Here is a 22,060-nt window from a genome sequence, read left to right on the forward strand (position 1 = left end):
TTATATTTAGCAGGCACTTTTGTCCAAAGCAACTTGTATTATATTTGAACCAAAGACCAAACAAAACTTCCCTTCAGTGCGCCCTAAGAGACTCCACACAGTGTTGTGTTATTGTTTGGGGTACAGGCTGCTAAACTTCCAGTGTTCTCAGAGAATGGAGAGATATCGGATCTTCAGAAGACATTCTCTGAATGTTACAAAAAGTGTTGCGTGTTAGAAATCGCATTGCATTGCTTACCCTACCTTTAAGATGACCATTTTTATAGTTGGTGTCCATAGATTGCAGTTAGTTAGAATGGGCACCACTAGCTAGTCAGCTATAGAGATATGTGCTCTCCTGTGAGCTGGCTTTTTATAGTGCAGTGTTAATATGTGTTAAACTGCAAAGAAGTACAACTGATTAACATGTTATGTAGAAAAATGAGTTAAGCCTTATTTATTATTAAATTAAGTTTTGGTCCCTCCATTTACAATTCCTTCATCTAACCCAGCAATTCAAAATTGAAGCAATTATGACTCAGGGGAGAGTGCAGATTTGTCTCTCTTGAACTCATAAAAAATGATGTGCAAAAAACTGAACAGAAACTCATATGTTACAATACACAAACACTGGCCAGTTTGAGGCTAGTCATGTGTTTTTCCGTGTGTGAGTGTGTATAATGTTTTTTGTACTTTATTTTGTAGCACATAAACATTTCAATTGTAAGGTTTCACTTCTGAGAAAAGAAAGCTGACAGCAGATTTTCTGTGGACCAAGTGACATAGTGGATAAGGGATTATTTTTAGGGCGACGCAGGAGTCAAATGCATAACACATTTGGCAATTGGAACCATGATCTTTTTTTTTTAGCATTTTGAAGGTAAGTGAATCAGCTGTACACTGTAGTCCTCTGGCTTTTAATCAAAGTATTCCAGTAGACCAGAGATTTGTCTCCGTATTTGAGAACATCCAGTGGCATATTCATTGTATACTTTAGTATCAGTTATTCCCAGCATCGAGGAAAGTACGTCAGGTAAGATGTTAATAACTAAGCGCGTATACTTTTAAAAGATAACTTAGCAAAGCATAAGTAATAGAACATACACCAACAAACTTTTTTTCCCCCAACCTCACCATGCACACTGCATGCTTCATTACTTGGATGAATTAACTTATTTTTGCATTTGCAAAGTGATTGCAAGCATTTCTATATTCTAGCGTTCAGTAACTCTTGGTCTTCTCACTCCATTGCGTAACTATGTAAACAAAGGAGATTTAAATGCTGATGGGACGTCACTGTCTAATTTACATATGACCTTATATATTGCCTTCTTCCAAGAGGGATCCGTATCTCGGGACAGTGAGATGGCAGTGTAGAACTCTCGTAGTGTTATTTCCACCACCTCAAGAAATCTGTCTGGGACCTGAAATAAAACACACACAGACACACAGCCAAGAACAGTTAAATGTTACTAATGGCACTGGAAAGACATTAATATCCAGTCGAATGGCCTTACGTTTTTCTGTTTTTTGGTTTTGGTTTTATTTGTTTGTTTTTCCATTCAGTCATTTGAAAAGGTAAGTGATGCGACAACCCAGAGGAAATGTGTTGCTAGATATTAGATGATTACATCCCTTTCAAATAAATTATTTAATAGCCTACTTGGAATGTTAGAAATGTGTGCCTCTTCAGTGTTATGTGATGACAAGTGGGGGTGGTAGGGTTGTATTGTTAAAATCATGTTTTCATGATTGGAAAACAGTAAAGAGTGATGAACATCTCACTGTTTTTTTGTGATCATTTGATATAACAGATGGAAAGCCTTTAAATCCCTGTCTTGGCGCACACTAGTTGCATAATGCAAGAAATGAAGTCCTTGTGTTTGAATAGATGAATGTATCTAGTTGGCCTCAGTTATTTTGAGATGCTGAGTCTTTCGGGAACTGTAGCAAAAAGATGTTCCTGACACGGTTTAAGGCGTAAAACAACAAATGAGAAAACATTACTGAAAGCAGCATAGTGCGAGTCAAGCTTGCAACTGCAAGTAGTTTCCATGTGAATTTGATGTCTTGTCAAGTACATGGTTGTACATTTTCAAGTGTCATTCAACAATTCAGCAAAGGTTGTATAATATGCCATGATTTCTTTTGTGACAGAAGACTGGGCCTTAAGTTTAAAGCCCTGTTCACATATAGAGCAATTTGTTCATCAACTGTCACCTCAAAGATGTAAATTATTTCAACTTCGACAACGTTTTGCGTTACCAATGGCTAATTCGCCTGCAATCACTAACGTACATTAACTAGCACTTGCAGTCTGAATGAGGTTTAAAGCATGATGCCTTTGTGTAGAATCTAGGCATAGTTATAGGAAATTTGCCTACGCCAATGTTAGCATTTACATATGTGCGCTCATGTCTGCGTAGTTCTGGCTACTTACAAGGCGCTGCTAGCTAGGCGACGTAATGCTACATATAGGCTATAATTAAATGTAATTTGTTTGCCCTATTTTTCGCTCAGATTTTGTAAGTTTGATCATAGAAATCATATAATTGGTTTGACAGATTATATCAATTATCTTACCAAAAAAAAAGTCTGATTTGCGTGGCGTCTACCAGGCAGCTAACGTCTGTACGCTAACTAGTGTTGATAGCTTGTGAAGTAGACCACACAACTGTTGCAGTATGTGTAGATATGTGGTGACATTTTTTGGGAGAAGCACATACAGATTCCATAGATTTGATGCAGATCTATGAAATGGCATTAACTGACTGACTTAATTAAGTAACTTAACTTAAGTTTGGCACCAACACTTCCAAGGAATGACCTAATTATGACAATCTCCTGTTTGGCCGTCAAAAATGGCAACATGTTATACAGTAAGAGGAATAAAAGTTCCAATAATTTTTTAAGAATAAATAAACATGAATTAAAAAAAAAAAAAAAACCTGGTTTGTAAGGTAAAGAACTGTTGGAGATATGTTCTCATTTCCTATTTGGCAATTTGCCACTGCCTTTAATCACCTGTGAGGTTGGACAACATTTTGTTTGTGGAGTCGCAAGCAGACACAAATCCAAAATGTCTATCTGTGACACAATTAAATCTGTTGTAATATATCTTGTCTATTCAGTTCATAATGCTCATCTTGAACATCAATTATGCATGTACTGTAATTGTTAGAGTTCCCAGGAGTTCACAGGAATTGTTAAGAGTTCACAGCATCTCTCCATGACTGCTTTTATTATGAGCAATTTATAGAGCGTCTACATCAACCATGTCGTAATGGTAGACGGCATTACCAAGATCAATAACAACACAATAAGTGAGCTGGGCAAGACGTGTGGTAACACAATAGGCAGATTACTGTGCTAAGGAAAATGTGTCAACTGCCACGTCCAAGGCTGGAATAGCCAATCATAAAAAGTACAATTTCTGTGTAATAACCTTGAGAAGTATTCCTTACAAATATGCCTGACCACAATCATAACATTGTTTTAAAAACAAACACCTGAGACACATGTCATCTATATGAAATTAGAAATATTTCTCTCTTTCCACGTGTAATCTAATTCCGTTGAAGAACGTCACATTTTCCAGTGTTCCACACAGATTGTACATATCAAACTTGTCTGTTCCTTATGCCTATGCATCTTGCTATATCTGAATGACTAATAGCCATGCTCATCAGGCATAGCTGTTAGTGAATTGAACTGTTTCTGCATTGTTGCAATGTAGATATCAGTTTTGAATATTTACACAGAGGAAGCATTATGTGTGTGTCATATTCACAAGGCCAAAAATGAATGTGACTTTCTATTTTTGTGCTGGTGGCATTAGGTAGTAGGGAAAAGAGTGGAATATGTCAATCCTTTACATATCAGCATTTGTGTAATGCAAATTGTAGATGGTTGTCAAACCATTTGGACAACCATTTTTTTGAGTCAATAAGAGAATAACACATAGAACCTAAGTTCGCAGATGCACACAAGAACTGGGCCTGTTCTGAACCTATACCATATAAATGGTATAGGTTCAGAGGTAAAAATTAGAGGTATGCATTACGCATTACAAAGAAACTAACACACTGTCTACAGGTAATGAAAATGTATATCATCCACTTTCAATAAACCTTGTTTCTTCCAAGGTTTATTTGACTGTCAGATTTGTTTGGGGAACTAGGGAGAGAGTTTGCCACACCCTTCTCCTTTGCATGACAAATCATTATATTTGTGGGTATCAGACCTCCCTCAAAGTTTGCAAGTAACACTCTGGACACTTATGGTAACTTCTTGATTAAAATAATGTATGTGCATGAATAAGTTTGGTGTGCCCCTGGTAGTTTCATTGTAAGGTGTTCCTTGTAGTGGACAATTTCTGATATGCGTTTGTTGTGGCCTACCTGGTAGTCATTGGCTTTGTTGTAATGTGTGTTCAGTGCTCTGAAGAGTTCCGAGTCCCGGTCCATCGTGATGTCCCTCATGTTGCCCACTCCCTCCGCCACGGTCTGCCGCGCAAACTTCTCCATCTGAATGTAATAGAACTCGCGGAAGTTGCTGAACCACTTGATCAGCTGGGATGTGATGCACCTGGTGAACTGCAGAGAGAATGGAAAAATAACAGGTGAGTGTGTTTATTGTCAGTGCTATTAGATAAAATGAGTGAACCACACTAAATACTGTAAGTGCACATTTGTGGTGGTAAACGGAGGTGCATGAAGGACATTTTCCAGCTTATCTATATAATGTATAGCACCTGGTGAACTGCAGAGAGAATGGAAAAATAACAGGTGAGTGTGTTTTATTGTCAGTGCTATTAGATCAAATGAGTGAACCACACTAAATACTATAAGTGCACTTTTGTGGTGGTAAACAGTGCTGCATGAAGGACATTTTCAAGCTAATCTATATAATGTATAGTTAAACATGACGCATAATTATGTTTTGATTTTTTTTTTTTACTCATTTTAATTTGAGACAAATAAAGATGAAATAAAGCATTTTAAAACAATCTGCCAGTGTACTTTGTTTTTTGTTTTTTGTTTTACTGAATCTGCTGTCACTGTAGGTCTTTGAGCAAACATAACTGAGATCACTGACTCTCTAGGATGGAGCACTTATATCTATTCTTACCTTTACATCAGGAAAGAAGGTTTTCAGCACATTGGAGCTTGGGTAACGTGTGTAGAAGAACATTAGCTTTGCCTTTTTTAGATGTCCAGGGGTCAATCCCTCCTGAATGTGACATTGTTAGGGATCTTAAACATTTTTAGAAACCAGCAGGTTGGCCCATCCACCCTGTTTACTGAGGTATACAGTTTATGGAAAGTGTATTGACAATGAGGACCCTACTACATCCTAAACAGACTATTCAATATGACTATTAGAGCCACATAGTTTCACTTGCAATGCAAGCACTACTTCACGACAGTTAGCATAATCAAAAACACTGGCATTAAGCCATAGATGATTTGTGTTGTGTGGCTTTGATTGAATCTTACCCACCCATACCAAGAGAGCTATCCAATGTTTCTACTCTAATGTGAAAAAATAAAGAGTACATACATTTTGAATTGGCTTAGAGTTCATCTGTAGCTGAGGTTTTTAAAATTGCCAGGAATAACCTTTCTGTCCACCTGAACCCAGAACATCCAAGCCATTCTAGTAGATGCAGGTTCTACATAGACAAGACCAAATAACGATTCTTTTTCGGGTTCACTGATGACTCCTAAAATAAAAATTCATCAACGGGAGGAGTTTTTTGACTGGTCATGGTAACATTATGTCTTGCTACTGCATTTTCAAAGGATATATTAAAAGGCAAGAATGAGTTGCCTTCCACCAGGCCTTGGTTTTCCCTCTTGATGTGAGGAAGGCAGAGGTTGTCAAAAGCCAGCTGACTCAGAGCTACCAGTTGTGCTTGTTGGCTCATACAGTTGGACATTCCCTTTGAAGTTACCTTGATTGGCTCCCAGGAATGTGACATTATATCCACAGAAGACTGACTCGTGTTGTATTGACATGGAAGGCTGTCCAGCACATTCGAGGGGCTGTCTTGAAATCGCTGTAGCACTTCTGCATCTATGTGAAGATGATTTTGTTTCGATTGAGAGGGTGGATTGTTGAGCTCAGAAAAACTTGTATTCACTTGGGTGAATGTATTGGGATTCTCCTGACTGGATGGCTTTTGAATGACCAGTGACAAAGCTTCTGTCTGAACATTTGGCAGTGAAGGCTCTGTTATCTGTGAACACAAGTTGTAGTTTGGTGTGGTTGCCTCTTCATATTTCATACTTCCCTCTAACAAAGGATGCTCAGTCCCCACTTCAGGATCCTGTACAGATGTTTTGAATAACGAGTGAAACATTTTCTTGAAAACCAAGTCGACGCTCAAGTTTACAGCCCTAGACAGCTCTGACTTCAGTCCAATCAGTTCATCTGTGTCCAGACCTGTGTGACTATTCTGTATTTTGATCCTGTTTCTTTCCCACTCTCCACTCAAACAATGTTGAATGTCACCTCTGGAATTATGCAGGACAGGAATATCTGGTATTCGCAGAGTAGAGGATGTATTTGTAATGTACGAGACGTTCTCATTTTTTGCAACTTTCCTCCCCGGTGCAGTCTCTCTTCTTGGAAACTCCTCTTCGGAGTTTTTGTGTTGGACCTTGGTCGTCTGGTCTTTCTGATGCCTGGTATGCACACTGAGATGCTCAGGGTTCTCCCTGGTCTTGTAATCCTCACCACAGGAGGTTTCGCCTCTGCTCTGGCTGTAATCCAGTGGTGGCAGAGAGCCTCTGCTGCTGTGCCATGCATTAGTGGGCGCAGGGTGACCGGCTGCTATTTCGTCTCTGAACTGTTTCAGAGGAGATCCAACCATCCGCTGGAGAATGTTCTCGACCCGGGCCCGTTTAACTCGATGATTCTCCAGGCAGGAATGGTCATCCCAATTAGGACTGGACAGGCTGGTTGGGACCTGAGTTGTTTCGCCGTCCTCACTTAAAGGGCTGGCCCTGCACTCAACATAGTAAGAATTGTTTAAAGAGGTCGTGGGGTCAAAGTGTTGAGGAAAGTCGTTCGGGTGGTGTGACCTCTTCCTCTCTGCATTTTTCCTCAAGAGGAGAGAGATGATGGACTCTGTGGTCAGAGAGTGGGCGTACCTGTTCTGTGGGTCACTCAGTTCGCCACATTCAGGGTAAACATTACTCGAAGTGTGCATCTTCTGATCAGATGAGCTGTAGTTCATGCCAAAGGTTTTTGAAATATTGGTGGGTTACAGAGAATCGGATTCGATGAATAATATTTTCCTGAAAAAATATCAGAAGGGTAAAGTATTTACCAACAGACATGTATCTTATGGATTGGATGCTATTTGTATTCTATCTGTTTATGTGTCTGTATCTGTACTTTTTGTTTTGGTTTGTGTTTGGAAAGGTCAGTTGTAGTTGGTGTTGGAAATCATCTTTTAAACTCTTTAACTGTGGAAAAACTTTGGAAGAAAATGTGTTATACAAATGAACGTGACTTACTGAAGGAAAAAAACAACACTTGTGTGTGTGTCTATTTAGCCTACCGACTGCATATAATCACCTGGGGAAAAAACAGAATTCAACATTGTATAGCAGCAAAGAGATATTATTTAAGACATGATTTTGAGTGAATAAACAGGCCTAGACTTCACAGTGGTTACTTCAACAGAACAGATATGCATTTCACTCAAGGCTATAAGCTACAATACAAAACTCTACAGACTATGCAAAAAATGTCGAGGTAACAGACACAATCACAACAAGTAACAATAAATAAAATGTGTTTTCTGATTTTAGGTTAGGTGTGCAGCAGCTTAGGTCTTACCTGTAGCTCACACGAATCATAGCCTATACTCACTGGTCTCCCTGCTGTGAGTTCTGTGCCCTGTCACAGACAATCATTAATAAATAGTCATCGTAAATGAGATGCAAGGGGGCAGAGCCAACAGTTTGGCACAAGACCAGATTCTGCTGGTTCCTCTATATTGTCTCCTATGGAAATAAATGTGTCTAGTCTAAAATTTGCACACATACCATTTTAAAATAGTCCCCCAGTGTGTTTTGGGTAGGCTATTCTGCCAAGGACCTCTTAAATGTTAAAACAGAGGTGACAGGAAACAGGAACATTTGCCCAATTAAACCAAGTATTAAATGACTGGCCAATAATAGGCCTCATAACGCGACAGGCTACTTTTGAGAATATTGAGGCATCAGTCCTGTAGTAGCCTAGAAGGCGCAAGCGCACAAGATATTTGTCAGTAACATCCATAATATTCACATTTCTGCTCTCTTACATTGATTTCATTAATAACAATCAGTATTAAATCGACTTTTACCACTATAGGCTCTGCCAAATGACTTTTACTTGGCAATGAGCCATTTACCCGGAAGACTTTTTTTCTTACTTCACTTCACTTCCCTTTCTGTTGTTGCTGGCTTCACTGAGCGAGGTCAGTTGACAGCCTGTCATTTCAGCCAACATGCTGTCCCGTTCACGATGTTTTTCGCGGACATTTGGACGTTCTGTTTCCGTGTTGTCCCAGGTATGTATTTGAAAAATGTTGTTTAAAGTGTTTTGTGTAATATCTTGTAAATTGATTAAATTTTCTCTTTTTATGGGCCTTGTCGAGGCCTGAGTAAAACCCAAGGACAGAGGGACATCGAAACAACCGGTTAGCCCCTCAGATAGCAGGCTGTAGCTAGTTTCGATGCTAGCTAATACAGATACTAACGTTAACGTTAACCTTGTCGACTTGAGTAGTTAGAGATAGCAATGTATACGTGGAGTAACGAATCATGTAACTGCATTGTGTCTCTAATAAAGCATGGATATTTCACTGGGTTAAGGGAACCCATTGACTGACATCTCTTAGAAAGCAAGTTATCAACACACACCTTTGGGACGCCCCAAACATTAGCTAGCTAGCACTGAGGCTAACAGGCCAGCTAACGTTAGTTAGTTACTTGATTCTATTTGAGTTGTCATGGCCGTTAGCTGACTAGCCGGTAGCTAACAGTTTGAAGAAGCATAACTTGAGTTGGCTGTCACGCAAGTACTGTAAATTGCAAGTTGGTGTCAGATTTTGCTGTTCTTGAGAGGTCAAACGTTCTTGAGACATAGCAGCTAGCACGCTAAGCTCTAGGCTAGCTCGCCCAACTGGCTACCGCCCCTTCATAAATCTTCGTTTATTTATCGTTAACGTTATAGATCTAGCTTAAGCAGTTGTCGTAAAACTAACATCAGGCATGGTCAGTTAATATAGCGATCTTTATGTACGCCTTGGACATAATGTTGCAAACACATTTGGCACTGTGACATTTTAAATACTCAAGGAACTATTAACATGAGTGTGACCTCGTACAAAGGTAACGTTACTTAACAAACCTGTCACTATGAAGGTGCAGTAGAATGGTAAATGTTATTACATGTATCAGGGGAAATTATTAACTGCAGCGACATAGATATTTGCAGTGTTAAAGTTAATGGTGGTGAGTAGATGCGTCCTTCTACACCGAGGCTCCCAGTAAGAACGTTTAGTGTAAAACGCACCACCATGGTCTCATTTGTTAAATGTCATTCACCTTGTGGACAGGCCATGTTCAATTCTTTTTATGAACATACTCGCTCAACATTTAGTAAAAGATTGCCATTTGATAACCTCTTGGAGTGTCTGATATTCGTTTTTCTCGTTGATGATTGAACGAACGAAGCAGGCTCACATGTTCAATTTCACTCCTTCCTTTCAGAGTAACAAGGGGCTTGGACAGCGGATGGTGTCAGGTATGAATATTGTTTCTTGAATATTTTGACTACAAAGGAACAATATAGGGAGCAAACAGTCAAAACAAACCCATAGATATGGCCTTATTAAACATTGAAACTGTTAATGTCAATGCCTGTGTCATGAATCTGATCAGTAACTTCCCAAGGATAAGTGTGAATATGTATTTTATTGGGCAGATGTGTTCAAGTTTAGTAAGTTGTTTTTCATTGGAAGAAAATAAAATCAGCAAGTGTTCTACTAGCAATCTCTTAACATCAATTTGGTACAATACCATTGCTCTTTTGTCAGTTAATCTTGCAGACACTATATATACAAATATAAGGGAAATCTACCGTGGGTTGTCCTCGGGCACCTAATGATCTTGACTGCATAGCTGCTGCTGTAATCTCAATATACTTTTGGTTTTAATTATAAGAGTAGGTATTTCTGTCTACCATGTAGAGATGCTTTATGCCATGAAGAGATAATATGCTTTGTCTTTTATAATGAATTTAAGTCTTGTGTTTAAAGGCCTCTCTGCTGGCAGTCGGATTGTTTACAAGAACAGTCAAACGTAAGTTCTCTGCCTTTAAGTCATTTCTGGTGTCTTCTTTATATAACTATTTAAAGAATGGCATTCTAAAATGGCATTTGACACCTTGCACTCTCACATACCGATGGTGTGTTTGCATGGTTTTCAGATGCGATCCCAAGCCGGTCTCCAGTGTCTCCCACATGAGATACTTTAGGACTTCGACATGCTACAGTAAGATTTCTCAATGTTCTTTTACGTTCCAGGCAAGTTTTGTATTTGTTGGGGCGTGTTGTTTGATCTGTCTGTCTATTTGCAGAGAACGAAGTCGTCACGGTAAAAACGCCTGCCTTCGCAGAGTCGGTCACAGAGGGAGACGTCAGGTGGGAGAAAGGTGAGTGACCCCCATCAGACAAATTTGATGTCAGGCATGTGAATTTTGTAGTGATCACGTGAAGGGAATTGGCAAGCTGTTAAAGCCGGAATGTGTCTCTTTTGTTTTTGCTGTTGTTGTTGTTTAAAATGAAATAGCCTTTAGTGGCCACAATTGGGGTTTCTTTCTTCTGCATTTGTATAGTCGTGCTATAAATATACTGTAAATGGTCGTGATGAGCCATTTTCCAATTTTGTTGTATTTAAATGCAATTACAATAAGGGCGTTCTATTCTATTCTATTCTATTCTTTTTTTTACCATTCAGAGTTCTATGTTGTAAATTATCATTTTCTTTAGCAAAAAGTTAAATATTGCATCTTGCAATCTGTTTTTATCTAACCACAATCATTCTCCTTTCTTCTCCACAGCCGTGGGTGATACTGTAGCTGAAGATGAAGTGGTGTGCGAGATTGAAACTGATAAGGTAGGTGGTCTGCCCTCCTTATTGCCCCGGGGGTCTAACTGACTCTTGACTGTTGTGTATGCATGCAAAGGCACTGTGCGAGGTACCTTATTGTTTAAGGGTGTCATAACTCTGAAAAAAAATGGTTCAGTTATCAATCAGTTAACCTGATCAATTCAGGTGTTTAAACGTTTAAACAGAGAAATTGCAGCCAACTTTGTTGCCTTAAGGGCTGGCTATCTTGTTTGCAAAGATTAACCTTCTGTTGTCAGCAGAGTTTTGTCTCTGTTATCAGAACAGTTGACACTATTTTCAGATAATATCAGCATGCCTTAAGGTCAATTGTTTAGATGACAACTGTTGTTCGTCAAAACAAGTATGTTGTCAACATACAGTATTGTGCAAAAGTCTTCGACACCTTACATGTTTTGCTTCAGTAATGCCATATGGCCCATATATTTTTTTATTTTTCAATCTCACTTTTAATTAGAATATGAGCAGAGCAGTATTTAAATGCACATGAAATGTAGTCTTTGTTCTGATACAGCAATTTTAGGTGCCAGCTGCCATTGGATTTGTTGATTTAGCAGTGTTATAATGAGTCACCTAAGGGGTAAGGGGTGTCCACTGCCGGGCATGTCTGGCCTGAACTAGAAATACATTCTACTGTGTTTTTTTATATTTTGTCTGTCTTCTGGTTGAATTCTAGTGAAGACAAAGAAAAATAAATATACATTGTCATCATAGCATTGCTAAAATAACAAATCTAATGGGTGCCCAACATTTTTGCACAGTGCTGTATAACATGGTGCTGTAGGCTTTCATAGTTTTGCAACAGTAGCTAAACACTGAATAAAATATCATCTAGTTTCTATGATAATTTGCGTGACAGCATAGCTATGTTTGTTTATATCTCATTGTGAAACAACAGTAAACAGACCCACAATGTGACCACTGCAGCAACACCGCAGGATGTTGAACTTTGAGTTGTTATCCCTTGTCCAACAACTACAACGCATTTTAAACTGTTTTGATGTATGAACCTTTACTTTATAGTGTAGCTTATACTTTACATAGCCTATGTTCCTTTTTACCCAGTAAAACATTTTTGTCATCCCTTGGTTGTTTTGAACTATGCTATAGAAATAACCCTGACTTGACTAGCAAACACAAATTTGCTCTTTCGTGTAATGTTATGTCAAGGTACACTTGTAGCCTGCACTCTAAATGTTGTTGGCGGTGGTACCATAATTTCCTGACTATTGGCCGCGGCTTATAAATTGATTTTGCAAAATTTCTTCAGCTATGAGGTTAATACAGAGGGCAGTTAACTTGCATAAAACACTGTCCTGCGGCTTATACACAATGCGGCTTATATGCTAGAAATTACTGTAATGAGGGAGTTGTGGCGGGCTGGGGTGTAGACCTCTATTGGCTGTGGTAATGAGGGAGTTGTGGCGGGCTGGGGTGTAGACCTCTATTGGCTGTGGTAATGAGGGAGTTGTGGCGGGCTGGGGTGTAGACCTCTGTGCAGGTGCCCTCCCCTGCGGCCGGCGTGATCGAGGAGCTCCTGGTGCCAGACGGTGGACGCGTGGAGGGAGGAACACCCCTCTTCAAGCTCAAGAAAGGAGGTACGCTTCAAGTCCTCATGCAGACACACACATACACGTGGACACACTGTACTTGCTGGGACCTGAAACATGCTATGAAACTGTAACAGGCTCAGCAAAGGAGGAGACGTTGCCACTAAAAAAAATGGAAAGCTTGTACTGTTTGGTGTGTGGCTCCATGACCAGTCTACTTGCCCTGTTATTTGTTGTTGGTTGCCTTGTTGGTAAAAGCCCAACCGACATTTCTCTGCATCTGGCCTCTGGCCTATTTTGATATCAAAGTCGACATCTTGTGGAATGTTGCTTGAATTATAAAACTACAGAGAGTTCCAAGCTTTTTTTGTATCCATTTATGATTATATGCTTCTTAATGGGGCTTCTTCGTTTTTGCCGATGTGATGTATTGCTGATGCATAAAGCCCTGGCAGAATTAAGATCACCATTATGTGTGGTCAATTTAGATCCCTTACATTTACCCATTCCTACCCTTACGTTTCTGAAATACCTACAGTACCTCTTCTTAAGTGTTGCCTGATGGCTGGCCCTCGTGGGCAGACTGGCCTTGGACTTCCCCCCTCTAGTCTTTTTCTGTGGTAACTGATGGTGTATATCTGCTGCTGGTCCACAGCTGGAGCCCCCAAACCTGCTGCGGCTGCTGCTGCTGCTCCTGAACCCGCGGCACCCAAAGCAGAGGCCCCGCCGGCCGCCGCTGCTCCTCCGCCCCCCACGCCAGTCATCGCGCCCATTCCCACCGCCATGCCACCTGTTCCCCCTGTGCCAGGCCAAGCCGCCGCTGCCAAACCCGGTCAGTGGCTCTCTATTCTCTTTCATACGCACATACACACACATGCGCACACACACACACACACACACCTCTTCTATCTGTTTGTGCTTTGGTATCAATTCTAGATTATTCTGTACCAAGCTGCTGATGCCGAACTTGGTCAGTGGCTCTCTTTGTCAGTCACACTTACTAGGGCTTTTGGGAAATGTATGTCTTTTAATCCAATTTTGACTCCCAAGAGCTATGAAAACAACATGTTCGAGATATAATGATTGTTTTGTTGGAACATACACAAGTCCTTACGTCTAACTCTTTACTTCATTCTAAATTCTAAATCATTCCTTCATAACGTGTTCATATGTATCTCGCTTAGATTTTTACATTAACATTTATTCATTTATAGATATAGATATAAGATACTTTTAATCCAAAGTGACTTGCATATGTCAATTAAGGGATTACTTTGACACCAGATCAGCTTGTGGTTAAGTGCCTTGCTCAAGGGCATCAGTGGAGGCCAGAAAATTGCACCCACAACTCTGCAGGATACTGCATGCTAGCCCAGCTCTTTAACCACTATGCTACCACCACCCTTATTGTGAGCTGCATTTGATGTATCACATAGAAATAAGATTGCTATTTGACTATTGTTGTTGGTTAACATAATTATTACATTTACTACTATTGTAATGTTACTTCTACTACATTGCACATATCTGCACATTGTACACATTACATAGCCATATTTATTCTATATATATATATTAAATATACATATCAATTTATAATTAATTAATTTATAATTAATTTATAAATTCTATATATATATTTAATTTATATTACCCTAAACCACCTTCTGTAAACCAACTGTTTACAACGGTCTACACAGAACCATATTTCTTGTCCTGTCTATACTTGTATATCATATTGCACTTTTTTGCACTTCTGGTTAGACGCAAACTGCATTTCGTTGTCTTTGGACTTGTACTCTGCACAATGACCATTACGTTGAATCTAATCTAATCTGATCTAATAATCAGTCTGTTGTTATTGTTGTGTTTTATTTGTGTTCTCCTTCGTCCCGTAGTGTCTGCCGTGAAGCCCACAACTGCCCCAGCGGCCGCCCCGGCTGCTTCCACAGGAGCCAGGACAGAGAGCAGGGTAAGCTAAGCGCTGGAGCCGGAGCAGAGAATGCACTTATCAAAGACTAGCCGCACCCCACTGGGACAACAGTGCCCTTCTGAAATGTTGAAACATTTTCAACAACAACAGCAAAAAAAGCGCTCAGAGCGCAGCAACACCAAAAAAGGTGAAGCGTTCTTTATAAAGTGTTTATTTAGGTGGCTATAAACACTCTTTCCTCTTTGGAAACAGTTGGGGAAAAAAATAGGCTGGCAGAAAAAAATGCTACATGCCCAAGGACTCTTGACAGTTGGGCATGAGTAGTCATAGGGCTGTAACAGTAACTGACCAACAAGAAGCCATACAGTCGAGCTGTTCTACCTAGAATTTGGGTTTTAACAAAGTTGAATGTAATGTACTGTGTAAGAACACTGTGTACTATCTTCCATGTACTTGATGCCTGATATTTATTTAAATGCATGTTAATCTACTGAATTAGGTTGCCATATTTTCAAGTTCAAGTTTATTGTCATGTTTATTGTCATGAATTTATAAGTATTTTCTGGGTGAATGAGAGCATGTTAGAGAGAGGTTTTTTTTCAACTGAATACAAACGATTAGAAAAAGTACCAAGAGTACATCAAAACTGATCCGCCTGTTTGCTGTGTCACAGGTGAAGATGAACCGCATGCGTCTGAGGATCGCCCAGCGTCTGAAGGAGGCCCAGGACACCTGTGCAATGCTGACCACCTTCAATGAGGTGGACATGAGGTAGGCATGAATATGTTTGACTTATGCTCATCTGGATACAGTCAAAGGGGCTCGATGGTGTTTTGAGCCCCCAACGTCATCTTCCAGGCAGCGCTGACACTGACTTAAAGGCACTTAATCCTAACCCTAACCTTAACCCATGCCCAACCCTAGCGTCTTCCAGGCAGCACTGCCTTGAAGACAACATTGGGGGCTCAAAACACCAAGAAACATGTTTGACTGGATACAGTCAGAGACACCAACTGCACTGAGTTGCAAATTGTGTTCTCACTGTTCATACCCTTTACTCTTTAAATGTAAGGACCTTGTGCTGTGATTGTTTACTTACTCCCCCATCATCTAAAGTGTCTGTAAACAGATGTTATTTTCCTTTGTTTGACTATGTGAGAGGCTTTTGTAAAGTATAGCAGTCAGTGGGTCACATGGTAACTAGTTGCTGAGCTTAGACATTTTGTTTGAGAGATGACCCCATCCTGCGAGTTCAGTCTGAGGCAATGTAGTGACGTGAACCGTGTCCACTTCCACCCTTTCTCCCCAGCAACATCCAGGAGATGCGTAAACTGCACAAAGACGCCTTCCTCAAAAGACACAACATCAAGCTGGGCTTCATGTCCGCCTTTGTGAAAGCTGCTGCTCACGCGCTTACTGACCAACCTGCTGTCAACGGCGGTAAGCCCGCACTCAGCTGCTAGCCCACAGAAAAACTAAGCTAGACCAAATAAGGAATAAAATACATCTAACATACACAATACATCTAGCATTTGTTTTCATAATAACATAAACCACCATATAAGTTTGCATTTTCATTCAGGTATTCATCTAGATCTCATTGTACTGAAACTCAGCCTGTTAATCCCTGTATAATTAACTTCAACCCCTTTTTTTTCCCTCCCACCAGTTATTGATGACACCACCAAAGAAATTGTGTATAGGGATTATGTAGACATCAGCGTAGCTGTGGCCACACCAAAGGTAAGATCAAACTGTTGCCCCTAAGTAATATGTGAAAAAGTAATTGATTGTTTATTTTGTGATTTTGTGACTTTTAAAAAAAAAAAGAACTTCCGAGTATACCCTCGGCCTTTGGAATTGAAATAGCCTCACGTCATCGCATACCCTTCACCATACCTAGAGATTGGCATGGTTTTATTTCAGTTGGCCTAATAACTGGTTTGATTTGATTTGAGAGATGACCTTATGGAAAGTACCCCATGCCGATAGTGAGATATGGTGAAGGGTATGTGATGTGGGGCTATTTTTAATTCTGAGGGAATGTGATAATGTGGGGCTATTCCAAAAGCCGAGGGAACTTGATCAGGATGCACAGTATCTTGGATCCATGAAATAATTAGCCTTTGAAAATAACAATCTGTCTGCCTCCGTGGAAATTTAACATAGAGCACATTTATTTATTTACAATACGTTATTCATTCACAAAGAAGATTGGTGTCCTTTTTCAAAGTAAGCCTTTAGCATGTGTATGTAAACTAACGAGTACATAAGTGTATGTAAGTGTAGATGTGAAGAGCAGGAGCCGACTGTTTGTGAACCGTTTGTTTCTTGTGAAAAAAATAAAGAGATATACGCACACTGTTATATTTGCTCCCAGAGTAGTTTAATAAGCTACAGTGTTTCTGACAAAGACCTCTGGTTGACACATTGTAGCTTAATAAACCACTTTGGCAGCATATATAAGAGTGTGTGGGTATCTCTTTATTTTTTCCACATGTCGGCTTAGCCTTGTACCCAGCACCCATTTAATTTTCTGTGGATGTGTGCGTGCGCTTTCATTCATCAACTGTTTCTTCTCTGCAGGGACTGGTGGTGCCGGTCATCCGGAACGTGGAGACCATGAACTTTGCCGACATTGAGAAGACCATCAATGCACTGGGAGAGAAGGTACGCAAAGTCTCCTCGCTCTCATCTGTTGTTCTACGTCCAAATGGTTGCGTTTGTGCAATACAACACAGCTTCCTTTAAAGGGACACTTCACTGATTAGCATTTAGCTTTGTATCTTTAGAAAACCAGTCATGTTTTTGAGTGGTCATGCATCATTCCCTCAGTTTGCCTTGAGATGGGAGAAATACGGATTTCAATGTTGGACTTTCTGCTTTCAAATCATCATTTTACATCATTGAAAGCAGGAAGTCCTATTCATGGGTTTCATTGAAATCTGTATAAGCACTCCGTTGAGTTGCTTTCACTCCAGTGACCCCAGTGAACCCTCTACCTCTCCCTCGACCCCTCAGGCACGTAAGAACGAGCTGGCTGTGGAGGACATGGACGGCGGCACCTTCACCATCAGCAACGGTGGCGTGTTTGGCTCCATGTTCGGCACGCCCATCATCAACCCCCCGCAGTCGGCCATCCTGGGCATGCACGGCATCTTTGACAGGCCCGTGGCTCTGAATGGCAAGGTGAGTGGACAGAGCCCTTGACTCCCATCACCCAGAGCCTCATACTAAATGTTTAGCGTCAGCAACTTGTTCCCTGTGACCTACATTGCTATATACTAAGATCGTCCCACTCATTTGGACCAGATTCCTACTTGAGCTGGTATTACCTGCAACTTCACAGTGACATATTGCAATATACTGTATGTTAAACTTGAAATGCTTACAATTCAGGCACACAGTGGTCTTAAGAGTCAAACGCAACTATTCTGTTTTTAATCGGAGAGTTATTAGCTCTAAAGGAGAATTCCTGTGGTTTCTCAGATAGATCTCGGTTTCTTGAAGTCGCATCGTACTGTCGGTACGAACAAAATTAAAATAGTCGGTTCTTCCTAGTTCAAGTTGCTACAGTCAACAGTGCTACATGGCTAAACTCGGGGGATGCTCATCAGTGAAATTCTCTTTTAATGTCTCTTGTACTTTTAGTTTACTCCTGAACTGACTTAATTACCCACAATCTCGTGCTTTGAGATCATACCATATAGTCGTGGAACACTGCTGAAAAACACTACACTTCTGAATTGACAGGTTTGCAGCAGTGGCTAGTTCTTTAGACTCCTTGCCATTTCTTGCCTGTTGATTTTAAATATCAACATGTAGACATGTTATTGATGCACAGAAGCTCTTGCACTCACACATGCCCAGCAGATGTCTGGGAACCTGTTGTTCTGACTCCCTTCTGTCTAACAGATGTTCAGAAGCTCTTGTAATTAACTCCAAAGATGCGGCAAAGATGTTTAGACTAGATGTTTACACCAACTCCAGCTTCTATAGTAGATATTCAGAAGCTCTTGCTGTAAGACCTGTGTGGTCAAACAAAAACTCCAGTGTCCAGTGATTAGAAACTGTCCAGTGTGACCTGTGGCTTGAAGTCCTAATCGTGAATTCTAACACGTGTCCTCCCCCACAGGTGGAAATCAGGCCCATGATGTACGTGGCGCTGACGTACGACCACCGGTTGATTGACGGCAGAGAGGCGGTGACCTTCTTGCGCAAGATCAAGGCCGTGGTGGAGGACCCACGCGTTCTGCTCCTCGATATGTAACCCCGGGGGTCTCCCTTCTAGTATATAACTACGCACTTATTAAACACGCGTGATGCCAACTCAACACGATGACAATTTTGTGGACTTGTGTAGCCCTCCAGAGAGCCTTTCTAAACGACGTTGAGGCCATGACACGTATCACACCGCAAGATATAAGATAACGTGAACAAGGAATGGGTATTTTCATATTGGCTATAATATTGTAAAGGGACAGCTTATAAGGACCATATTTTGTGAAGTAGGACCTCTTAAATTCCTCTAGTATATCTGCTCTCATACTTTATTTAGAAAAGTGCTTCATGAACGACTGCACAATGTCCAGGCAGGTGATTACGAGGAGGGATGAAAATATGTCAGTGTTGACTATCCACTTACAGCTGGTATCATGTTGTGTTTGATGGTGGCAGTATGCTCAAATATGTTCAGGCCTCTTAAAAAAATATGGCTTGTCTAAATTCTATAAAGTTACTCTCTCTCTCTCTCTCCAAACAACAGAACAAACACATCGTCTTCATACTCCAATGCTCTGATTTCATTGAAATTGTAAAAGGCAAAAACAGAAGAAAAAATGTCAGGCTTTATTGGGGTTTATCATTTGTGTAGTCAGAAGAAGGTGGTTCAACACATGACGCCTAATGCACCACACAAATAGAACAGAAGACCTTTCCATACCATACCTTAATCTATATCCAACTCGAAGTACGTCCAGTAGATCTGTAAAACTTGACATAATGCGCACACACATACACAAAGCATTATACGTATTCTTAGCCAAAACTCCATTGACAATTTTGGAGGAAAGCAAGCACTTGACCTGCAGTGATGGTGGGATGATATTGGTACTGTTGTGAGCAGTTTTTGCCAACTCAAAACTGTATAGCGAGTCTTGCCACGAAGCTTCACATTTCAACCAACTGGAACAGATTTAAGTGCACAACCCTTGAAATGTCTGAGCAATGTTTGTGTGGTAACCTTTATAGCATAAATGGCGTTTGCTTTACAGTGCTGTGTGTTGCTTCTTTGCGTCTTTGGTTTGTCTTTTATGGGTTTAAGATCATGTCACCCAAAAATCAGAACCCAAGATGTTTTGCTTTTACTGACAGTGGTTTATAGGGATGTTACGTAGTGACACCATCTTGGTGACCCTTTATTTGTGTAGGAACAAGTTCTGGTGAACCACCTCCCTTCTGACTATATAGCACTGCCCTGGTAAAAAGGAACTGTTCCGTGCAGTCCTTCCCTGCATTGATTTGACTTGTCCAGTCGAAAATGTCAGGGGTATTTTTTGAGACGCACAAGTAGCTTTTTGCCCTGGAACACACTATCTTTATTTCTTTATCCGTTGTACTCCGTACATGTTGCTATTTAAACATCCGGTTGAAACATTAAAAACCCTAGTTTTATGTACATCTGTGTCCCAAATGAGTTTTTTTCCTTAATATATACCCCACTGGGTGTTTCCTTATTGATTTTCTATGACAAAACAAATCTCCAGATCAACTCATTTATTTTGCTACATTTATTGATCCTAGAAACTACTTGACTTTTTGAGATTATAACAAACTGTAGCAGAAAAAGATGTGTTTAAATTTAATCTATAAGATTAATGAAGCAGTCAGAAGATGACCAGCTATCTACAGCTATGACCCTCACTCGTTGGTTTTGGAAATGTTCACCCAAGCCTTGAAACTGATATGAAATCACCTAATCCTAAAACCCTCCGGTGCTTGTTACCCAAATGTACTCCATGAAGAGTGTGCATCATCGTTAAGGATTGATGTTTCTCCAAGCTAATTACTACTCAACGCCTTTTTGGACGTGATCCACAGTAATTGAACCGTCCACGACAAGAGTCTTGTGGGTTGCTTGGCGCTTCCTACGTCTCCCACAAAGGCCCCCTTCTTTTTCGAGAGCGTGCAGCTGCGCCTCCCAAGCTGTGGGCCATTTTTCTGTTTACCTTCATAAACCGTGAAGGGACAATGCCTCACCTAATGAGCATCTTTGTTTCTTTGCCAGCATCTACACACGGCGTCTGAACAATGCCAGTCGCCGAGAACATGGACTTCATTATGAAAACACTAACCCTACCCACCCGCCCCCCAAAAAATACCCATCCTAAAAAAAAAATGAAATACTCCAAACGTCAGATTACCATGAGAATGAAGGAGGTCGTAATGGGCATGAATAGCCCGAACAAAAACACGATGGGCCTTTAATTTATTTATTTAGTTTTATTGCCACTCAAGATTCCATTAGCACGACAGAGATTGTTTTAATTGGCAAGGTGCATCGATATCTGTTTTTTCGGCCAGGGGCGTTTTTGTTGTTCCTCCCGTATCTTGAAATGGCATGATGTTTGAATACAGATGGTGTATTCTAAATCATGCAGGACCTTTAAGGTCTTTGTGTGGAGTGAGATGAAAGATGGTCATTAGGAAAGGATAGCCGCTAAATTAGCAACATCACAAGCCTAATTTACCTAAACTGTGTTGTTATTGTTTGTTCATGGCCTTATTTTTTTTTGTTTGCTTCATTTAATGCATATTGAGCCAGTGAATCACACATGACCAATGTCTAGCATGCTAAGGCAGAGTGTGTGGGATGCGCTTCGAGTGGCCATTTTGCTAGAAAATGTGCTATACAAATAAAATACTTACTAAGGTAGTGGACTATAGTCACTGACACTCACCATTAACTCATATGCAGTGCATATGAGGGTAATATATAATATAAATCTCGAATTTGCCTTGTTTTATGAGTTGCCTCCCAGATCAGCTACCAGTCAAAACACTTGCCAACTCTTGCCTTATTTGCTGTCCTTGAACTCAAATGGTATCAGTTATGAATAAATGAATTATGATTGACCTGCAGAATTTCACTAGGAATTTCACTGAAATCTGAAACAATACTACAGTTCACTTTCCTAAACCTAAAGCAAAGTAAATGAACCATTTAGAAACTTCAGAGGTATAGATGGTTAGCATCTGGAATCAACATCTGTAGATCAAGTGCAGTTTATCCTGCAGCCCCTGCGGCTTAGAGGAGACCTGTCCATGACTGAGGAAGCTTGGCGTGGGAGGGTTCGAAAAAAGCCTTTGAACCCCATTCCTCATATGACGTTCCAACCACAAATGGG

At 40.4% G+C, this 22,060-nt stretch overlaps 2 protein-coding genes across 4 annotated transcripts; one reads left to right on the forward strand and one right to left on the reverse strand.

Annotated features, from left to right (window-relative positions):
* Positions 1 to 307: 307 nt before the first annotated feature.
* On the reverse strand, positions 308 to 7,645 carry LOC134097275 (prospero homeobox protein 1-like). 3 transcript variants are annotated; one of them, XM_062550125.1, is made up of 5 exons: positions 7,506 to 7,645; positions 7,137 to 7,283; positions 5,110 to 5,211; positions 4,380 to 4,574; positions 308 to 1,403 (listed from the first exon to the last, which is right to left on the reverse strand). In XM_062550125.1, exons 3-5 carry the CDS (start codon positions 5,170 to 5,172, stop codon positions 1,236 to 1,238), a joined length of 426 nt encoding a protein of 141 aa, XP_062406109.1. In that variant the 5' UTR covers positions 5,173 to 5,211; positions 7,137 to 7,283; positions 7,506 to 7,645; the 3' UTR covers positions 308 to 1,235. The 3 variants fall into 3 exon arrangements, with proteins under 3 accessions (XP_062406109.1, XP_062406108.1, XP_062406107.1); XM_062550124.1 differs by lacking the exons at positions 308 to 1,403; positions 4,380 to 4,574; positions 5,110 to 5,211 and adding an exon at positions 5,469 to 6,989; XM_062550123.1 differs by lacking the exons at positions 308 to 1,403; positions 4,380 to 4,574; positions 5,110 to 5,211 and having other exon boundaries at positions 5,469 to 7,283.
* Positions 7,646 to 8,419: 774 nt separating this feature from the next.
* dlst (dihydrolipoamide S-succinyltransferase) lies at positions 8,420 to 20,331 on the forward strand. Its single transcript, XM_062550126.1, has 15 exons — positions 8,420 to 8,548; positions 9,753 to 9,786; positions 10,301 to 10,343; positions 10,471 to 10,535; positions 10,621 to 10,695; positions 11,104 to 11,159; positions 12,661 to 12,769; positions 13,377 to 13,553; positions 14,620 to 14,693; positions 15,328 to 15,425; positions 15,964 to 16,094; positions 16,324 to 16,397; positions 17,241 to 17,324; positions 17,676 to 17,843; positions 18,790 to 20,331. The coding sequence occupies exons 1-15, from the start codon at positions 8,486 to 8,488 to the stop codon at positions 18,922 to 18,924; spliced, it is 1,386 nt and encodes a 461-aa protein (XP_062406110.1). The 5' UTR covers positions 8,420 to 8,485; the 3' UTR covers positions 18,925 to 20,331.
* The last annotated feature ends 1,729 nt before the right edge of the window (positions 20,332 to 22,060 follow it).

Source organism: Sardina pilchardus, chromosome 12 (genome assembly GCF_963854185.1).
Source record: "Sardina pilchardus chromosome 12, fSarPil1.1, whole genome shotgun sequence".
Taxonomy (NCBI): Eukaryota; Metazoa; Chordata; class Actinopteri; order Clupeiformes; family Clupeidae; genus Sardina; species Sardina pilchardus.

What these genes read in the sequence shown, in the direction of transcription:
- dlst (XM_062550126.1), top strand. Translation starts at nt 8,486, where the DNA reads ATGCTGTCCCGTTCACGATGTTTTTCGCGGACATTTGGACGTTCTGTT. An exon ending in GTTTACAAGAACAGTCAAAC is followed by an intron (nt 10,344 to 10,470) that starts GTAAGTTCTCTG and finishes CATGGTTTTCAG; the next exon opens with ATGCGATCCCAAGCCGGTCT. An exon ending in CCAACCTGCTGTCAACGGCG is followed by an intron (nt 16,095 to 16,323) that starts GTAAGCCCGCAC and finishes CCCTCCCACCAG; the next exon opens with TTATTGATGACACCACCAAA.
- LOC134097275 (XM_062550123.1), bottom strand. Translation starts at nt 7,222, where the DNA reads ATGAACTACAGCTCATCTGATCAGAAGATGCACACTTCGAGTAATGTT.